General features: G+C 40.1%; 1 protein-coding gene across 2 annotated transcripts in view; it reads left to right on the plus strand.

The window, feature by feature from the left end:
* LOC128647948 (prostaglandin reductase 1) overlaps positions 1 to 8,592 on the plus strand; it is a 149,412-nt gene extending 140,820 nt beyond the window's left edge. For both annotated transcript variants that reach the window (XM_053700627.1, XM_053700626.1), the window contains exon 10: positions 8,203 to 8,592. In XM_053700627.1, the coding sequence (XP_053556602.1) occupies positions 8,203 to 8,316 (114 nt within the window). In that variant the 3' untranslated portion in view covers positions 8,317 to 8,592. The remainder of the gene's footprint in view (positions 1 to 8,202) is intronic.
* The last annotated feature ends 214 nt before the right edge of the window (positions 8,593 to 8,806 follow it).

Consider the following 8,806-nt stretch of genomic DNA (forward strand, 5'->3'; position numbering starts at 1 on the left):
CGCTTTCGAGAATTAGCTATCCATGATATATGGAGAGTTCATCACCCTGATACAAATGATTTCACCTTCTTTTCCCACCCACATTCGCGTTATTCACGCATAGACTATATATTAACAGACGTCAATACACTATCAATCTCCACGCACTCAACCATTACCCCCTTATCTTGGTCAGACCATTCCATGGTGCTATGCACAATGGCTTGGCCCTCAGCATCCATATCAGCTTACCTCTGGAAACTTAACGAAGAACTCCTAGACTTACCACAATACAGTGAAAAGATACAAAACACTATCAAAGAGTATTTTGACATTAACGTAGGCTCGATCCCCTCATTTCAAAACATTTGGGAAGCACATAAAGGAACAATAAGGGGAGAACTTATCAGCATCTCATCTCACTACAGAAAACAACAGAGACAATTACTACATGACTCCTTAAATAAATTAAATGATCTGGAAACCCAACTTAAAAAAAAACCTACAGATGCACTGCTACTGACGGAGCTAAAAGCCATAAAACTGACAACGGCCCATCTTATAGATAAAGAATGTCAAAGTCTAGCTTTGAAACTTAAACAATCCTACTATGAAGGTGATAATAAGTGTAGTAGGCTCTTTGCCCGAAGACTGAAATGTAACACCAACCGTAACTACATCCTTTCGATAAAATCCACAAATAAAACATACTACGATACAGCAGCTATTGCTGAATCCTTTCGTACTTACTACGAACAATTGTATAACCTATCCACTACATTCGAGAACTCCCATCCAAGCAAATCACAAGACCCCTTACACTATATAAACCAGTTTCTCTCTGACATAAACTTCCCAGTAATAACAGAAGACCAGCAAGCATTTCTTAAAAATCCCTTCACCATACTCGAAGTTAGAAATACTATAAAAGACCTTCCTACTGGAAAGGCCCCAGGCCCAGACGGCTATACAAATTATTACTACAAAAAATACATTGACCTATTAGCCCCACACTTACTTACCCTTTTCAATTCTATCACACCTAACAGCCCATTTTCCACACAGACGTTAGAAGCATACATCTCTATCATACCTAAACCCTGTAAAAGCCCTGAATTCGTAGAAAATTACAGGCCAATCTCTCTTTTTTTTTTTTTTTAAATACATTTTTTTATTGAGGTTATAAGATATGTTACAAGCAGAACTCAACCAGAAGTAATAACAACATAGTAATAAGACATACAGTATTAACATATACACAGAGCAGAGGAGCTGGCGGATAACCGCTCTAGTCATAAATTCTAACCAGATCAATAGGAATGAAAGTACCATAAACCATGCATTAAATAGTCATATCAGAAATTCCAACTGCCTGTGTGGAAGTATAAAGTCTACAATATAAAACTGGAAGAGATGTTGCAAAACATGTTTAACTAGTATGTCCGCTAGGAGTTGATCTAAATTATAATGAAACCTCGGTTTTGTATTATTTAAATAGGGAATATGGTCCCCACGTTGCCAGATAGTGATTTCCTGAAGTTTTCTGATCTAATAGGATTGAGGCAGGAGGGGAGTTAGCTTATTATTATTTTGGGGGGGGAAAGGAAGTTCAGCGGACAAGAGCCGCTCTAATTGAAATAGAGGAGGGGGGGATGGAGGGGTGGAGCTATTAAGTGTGCCGAAGTAGAGAAATGGGGGGAATAGATGTAGGCCAGATTACATGACTAAGTAAGTGAACCCCAGGAAGGGAGATTTACTAAAAGTGCAGATCAGGGTCAGCATACATACTAAAGCAGATTATATCTGTTACATATGGGAGGAATAAGAGAGCCCAAAGTATGATAGCAAAAATCCAGTTTCAAATAAGAATTGCTAATAAAGCTCTATGTGAAATGAAAACCTAGACAAATCCATAGAGTATACAAGGGGGGAGGTCTGTAGGTTAAATAGGGGGGTAATTATGTCTTATGATATGTATCTTGTGACCTGTAAATGAGGGTTGAAGAATACTAGAGTCAAATGCTAAAGGGTACCCCTGTTAAGCCGTCAGATTAAGGAATAACTATAAGGGATATGTTAGTGAATAATGAGGAGTAGTGCAAGACTTGAGTCTAGGGGGCTTTAATAGAGCTCATGACATTTTTGAAAGGTGCACCCTGCACTGTCAAATGTAATGTGAAGTCAGTAAGTAGGTGTGTTTCCGAACAAAGATGACCTGGCATTTAGATTTTCTATAGCATAGTAAAGGAACTTCATAGTTGGTTTATGACATGTGAATACATACAATATAAATTCATGGGTGTCATATAAAGTTGGATTTTTCACCCCAGACCGCATATCCAAATAGTCCTCAATACCCTAAAGGACCATCATGGGGAAGGCAATGTTAATTATCAAAATGGCGTGGATAAGTGTCTATCTATAACAGAAGGTCTGCTCCAGGTAAGAGATGTAGACAGCTTCATCTATATAATCTACACTACCACCACTAGAACTATAAGCAGAGAGTTACATTACCATCCTAATGACTTTATTTAAGCACATGGGGATTTTGTAGAGCTCAATATTGATTGATAGATACGTTCCATATGCACCAAAAGTTGTATTTAGTCTCATATAATCCGTTACCCTCATAATAGGTGTAGTGGGCACTCAATGGGGTAACTAGTTAACAAAGTTTTAATGTACATAAACAGCAACTAACAGTAGTCATTAGTGAGGTGGTAAGGATAAAACTGACAAAAATCATAGCCTATTGTATATAGTAGTTTAGAGCTTCTCCATTGACATAGCATCTCCCTGTAATTACAACTCAGTGCTGCTTTGACTCCTCAGATTATATATAAATCTCTAGCGTACCTAAAGCCATGCAATAGATATTTGCATGTGGAGTTGCATAGGTGTTAAAATCCTAAACATGTTAGAACCAATATCTCAAAAGGGACATATGAGAAATAGCATCAACTGTGCAACTAAAAACCATGAGACTGATAGAGAATGTGATAAACATGAGTCAATAACCATGAACTAAACATGTTGTTTAAGATAAAGTTGCTTTCATTAAGGTGTCATAATATAGTTATCTTAAAGGAACTGTCCAGCCAATTTGCTAAAGTTCCAGGGTATAAAATAAAGCTGTTACCCCACGCCAGTTTTAAAAATAAACAGCATTGGATTATCTCTCGGGATGCATGTCTGCTGTACAAGGGGCCTCAGACATAGATGATATCGTTGTATAAGTTGTCCGGCGGATAGACTTTGGCCTACCATCAGAGATCCTTCGCTCTGTAGGCTGTCCTGATCTCTCTTTTCTAGACCCAGTGAGACTGACTTATGAGCTGCGGTGACCTGCGGGATCTCGGTTACAATACAGAATGCAGTTGCGGTTAGCACAGCAGGATTTAGACTCTCGTGGTCCTGCAGGTAAGCCTCCGGTTCAAAATTAAAATCCCCGACCCCACCAGGGAGGCAGGCCGCATCCCCATTTACAGGAGTCGGGGGAAAGATCACTCTGGCTGTATCCGGCAGATCTGGAAGGGTCTTCTTTCTTTGCGCCGACACTGACAGATTAGGCTGGTCGCATAGCTCTTCTAAGCACCCTGTAAGCTCTGGCTCGAACTGCTGTGGTACTGGGAGGTAGGTCATTGGGGATTTCAAGTTTACCTTTGGTTCCGATATTGATGCTGATGGAGCTAAGCAGTCTCTGAGCACTCCTCTCAGATCAGCAAACCTGAGGGACATCAGATTGCCGAAGGCTTCTAGATGAATGAGAATATCGGTGTTGAATTCCTCCATGATTCACTGCACGTGGGTAACAAGATGGCGGATCCCCAGAAGTTTTTGCGATCGTAGTTTCGGCACTGTCAAATGCGAATCCTCTATAGTCAGGCTTTCAGAGTACTTGTGTAGTCTTCCTAGATCATACACCCCAGTTTAGTAGAAAATTTAGCTGCACTGAGCGGTTATAATTGTGTGAATAATCCGGACCGGTCCGGAGCTATTATGAGTTGCGACCGCACAGATGCAGAGCTTGCTCCGCCCCCCCCCCCCGGCCAATCTCTCTTTTAAATACAGATCTCAAGATCTATGCCAAAATGCTTGCAACACGATTAAATACTGTTCTGCCACAGCTGATTGGAAATGATCAGCTTGGATTTGTCCCCAAAAGGGAAGCGAAAGACAATACGGTCAGGATCACTCAGCTTATAGAATACGCCACTAATAAAAACATTCCGCTCCTGGTTCTGTCGACTGATGCGGAAAAAGCTTTTGACCGCGTTGGTTGGCAGTTCCTGAGAGCGGTACTCCAGAAAATGGACATAGGACAAGAATTCCTGGACCGTATATTTGCTATGTACTCCACCCCAACTGCTAGAGTCCGCATTAATGGGTCCCTCTCAGCCCCTTTTAGTATTACGAACGGCACTAGACAGGGCTGCCCCCTCTCCCCACTACTATTCGCGTGCGCAATAGAAGCCCTTGCACAAAAGATCCGTAATCACCCGTCCATAACAGGAATACAAACTCAAACCTTGCACCATAAAGTCATGCTGTATGCGGACGATATCCTATTTTGTATATCAAATCCTCTAACCACTATCCCCCACATCAGTCAGTTAGACGAATTTGGTAGGGCTTCCAACTTTTTAGTCAACAAAAATAAATCAGAAGTCATGAATATTAATATCCCACAATCTGAAATACACTCAGTCCAACAGATATGTCCATTTCATTGGCAACAAAACTCACTTAAATATCTGGGAATTCAACTCACCCCAACACCAGACCAACTATTCACACAAAATTATAAACCTTTGCTTAAACAGATAATCACAGATCTCTCCTCTTGGAAAAGAAAGTATATCTCCTGGCTAGGAAAGATTAACATTATTAAAATGAACATTCTTCCAAGAGTCCTTTATCTTTTTCAAACACTGCCTATTCCCCTCCCCAAAAGTTTTCTAGATTCACTGCAGTCGAATATTTTGAACTTCATCTGGGCTAACAACAGAGCCAGAATTAGTAAAAAAATTATGCTCCTCCCTATGGAGATAGGAGGCCTGGGTGTCCCGGACTTCCGTCGATACAGACAAGCCACTTTCTTACAGCGTATTATAGACTGGCACTCAAACCAAGCTGACAAAACCTGGGTTCAATTAGAACATGACCTTACACAAAATCAACATTTAGGGCAGTTATGCTGGACCCCAAAAGACAGGACTAAATTTTTTAAATTCTCCTCCCAATCAATTTCAGAAACATTTAAAATCTGGGACAAGATCCTTACAGAATACCCTAACATTTCATCCAAATTTTCACCCCTCACACCATTAACACATAATTTCGAATTCCGACCCGGCCTCTCAATAGCCCTTAAATTAATAGACACACCTACTCGATCCTTGCAAATCTATCACCTTGGAAATGAAATCTACTCCCCGAACATAGAGGAACTGGTTTCTGCAGGTCTCTCTGTCTTCAAAGACTGGCTCTTCTACAGACAATGTCACTCTTATATTACCTCACACCCCCAATCCAATAACCTAACAAGATCAATGACACCATTTGAATCTCTATGCAATAAACCCACCCCGACTAGACATGCACTCTCAATCATTCATACAATGCTGTCGCAACAGTCGCAGGGCTCACTTCCATATTACATTGACAGATGGAACCTAGAACTAGACATAGACATGTCCCATGTGGATGCCTCACAGATTTTTACCAACATTAAAAAAACTTCAGTCTCAAGTAAATTTGTAGAACTCAACTTAAAAATCTTACAGAGGTGGTACCTGACCCCCGAAAGATGCAAAAAGATATATAGACTTAAATCGGCACATTGCTGGAGATGTGGGTCACAGGAATGCCACATGTCCCATGTCTGGTGGCAATGTAATAAATTAGCGCCCATCTGGTTAGAAATAGCTAAGGAGACAAGTGAAATCCTGGGTGTAAATATACCCCCTGACCCATGCTTGTGGCTTTTTAACAAAGTCCCAAAAAAACTCCCTACCCCATCAAAAAATTTTGATAGCCAGGAAATGGAAGTCTGAGGAAGTACCGTCCCTTATTCAGTGGCACGCAGAGTGCCACCGCACAATCTCCCTAGAGGGATATTCCTATATGAAAAACAAAAACACAGACCTATATGCCCAAATGACGTTTATGTGGGAGTCATATATACATAAATACCCCTCACAGTCACACTGAGATACACATACATAGATCTACCCTAATTATTATTTCAAAAATTGATAAAGTAATAACCAATGTTTGTTGAAACGGAATGTATGCTAAGAGACTCTTTAACTTTCTATTTGTTATCTATTGATTGTAGCCATATTTTGATTTCATCTATATGTCCCCACCCCCCCTATTTTATTTTGTTGACAAATCTGAAGTGTAATGTTTCAAAACGCTATCTATTCTAAGCGTCTTATCTTGATGTAACTGTTTTGATTTCAATAAACTTTTGAAAAAAAAACAAAAAAAAAACAAACCTAACACTACCCCCCTGAAGATCTCCCTACCTTGTCTTCACCCAGCCGGGCAGAACTCTTCATCCGATCCGGGCGCGGCGGTTTAGGGGTTAAACAGGTTTATTAGGGATTGCGGGTGGGGGATCGTGGTTGACAGGTAGATAGACATTGCGCATGCGTTAGGTGTTAGGTTTTATTTAGCAGGTCGTTTAGAGAGTTACGGGGCTCCAATAGACAGCGTAAGGCTTACTACGGCTGCATTTTGTGGTGAGGTGAAAATGGAGTAAGATTTCTCCATTTTCGCCACGTAAGTCCCGACGCTGTATATTGGATACCAAACTGCGCGAGTTTGGTATACCTGCCTATGGCCCAAAAAACTACGGGCGAAGGCAGAAATATACGAGCCTAACGTCTAGGTTACGCCGTATATAGGATACCAAACCAGCGCAAAATTCTGCGTCACCGGCTTTTGTGGGCGACGCTGCATATTGGATCGGGCCCTAAGTCCTTAGAGAGTTAAAGGGACAGTCAACCTAAAAAATGTTCCAACTTATTTAGATAATGTTTGCAACAATTAGTACTGCAAACATTATCCCAATGTGGATAGATATGTAGGGGCCTATCTATCAATCTCCGAATGGAGCTTGAGGCCCGTGTTTCTGGCGAGCCTGTAGGCTCGCCAGAAACACCAATTATGAAGCAGCTGTCTAAAGACCGCTGCTCCATAACCCTGTCCGCCTGCTTTGATGAGGTGGACAGGAATCGCCGGAATTCAATCCGATCGAGTACGATCGGGTTGATTGACACCCCCCTGCTGGCGGCCGATTGGCTGCAGGTCTGCAGGGGGCGACGTTGCACCAGCAGCTCTTGTGAGCTGCTGGTGCAATGCTGAATACAGAGAGCATATTGCTCTCTGCATTCAGAGATGTCTGTCGGACCTGATCCGCACTGTCGGATCAGGTCCGACAGACATATGATAAATAGGCCTCGTAGTGTGAAAGTAAAAATAGTTACTAATTCATCTTCATTGACCGCTCAGAATCATGCTTTACAAAACCATTGCTTAATTAACCATGTCTGCATGCTGCATACAAGAACCGCTGAGCGGTCATTTTTAGTTACTTACAGAATTATCCCCCTTCAGCATAAACAGCGCATTGCGCATGCGCAAATCACGGGACCATGCAGGATCTTGTAGTTTGATGGTGGAGATGAGTACATAATCAGTGTGACACTTGCAGGCGGCCATCTCAAAATGGCCGGAGGTTAACTAGTATTTATTTTTATATCTATCCACATTGGGATAATGTTTGCAGTACTAATAGTTGCAAACATTATCTAAATAAGGTGGAACATTTTTTAGGTTGACTGTCCCTTTAAGTAAAGGCAAAGATAACATTTAGCACATACTGAAGGAGTTACTACTGCTAGGAGACCCACACCACTACCGCAGATAGAGTATAAAGATAAGTATTAGCGTTTTTATTTGTATGACACCGCAAAATTCTGTAGCGCTGTATTATGATTGGTCTTTAACGTCTTTGTTAAGTTTAAATTTGTTGATCAAGAAACGGTGAATAGTTTTATTCAAATATGGATTTTCTTTTGCATAAGATTCAACATTTGAATCATTGAATGTGAAATTTCACCTTCTTTATGCCTTTTCTTAAACTGAGAATAATACATAAGCTATGCTTCTGTACAACAATTTAATTAACAATTATTTGTCATTTTCTAGGGGAAGCTGAAGTACCATGAACACATCACTCATGGATTTGACAACATGCCCTCTGCTTTTATTGGGATGCTTAAGGGAGAGAATGTTGGAAAAGCCATTATAACTGCTAAGTAAAGAGCCAGTTATGTTGCCCAATTAAAAAAGCAGAAACTTCTAAAATTTTCTGTAAGTCTAAAAGAGCAATTAGATGCTACAGTCCCAAGTTTTTTAAATCCTTAGCCAACAGACTGTTTATTTTTTATTAGTTTTGTTTTTATTCAATATTGAAAAGGTTGCAAAAAATAATTTTGGAGTAGTTGAAGTACCGCAATAGTGAATCAGTGATGTGTTTTTTTTGTATTAATACATTCATTTTAAATATTAAACTTTGGCTTCACATATACAGTTAAATGTTGCATAATTTATGACTTGAAAACAAATGCATACTAATATTTTAATTGTATCATGCCCATCAGCATTTAGGTTTGTAAACCTTTGTTAAACTGCTTAAAAAAAGTTTGACAGCATGTTTTGAAAAATTGCCAATTATTTAACACTTGAAAGATGCCATAGTAAAACTTCTAAAGTCACTTTCATTCAGTCTCATAGGAAGTTATAAGGAGTT

Source organism: Bombina bombina, chromosome 2, assembly GCF_027579735.1.
Source record: "Bombina bombina isolate aBomBom1 chromosome 2, aBomBom1.pri, whole genome shotgun sequence".
Taxonomy (NCBI): Eukaryota; Metazoa; Chordata; class Amphibia; order Anura; family Bombinatoridae; genus Bombina; species Bombina bombina.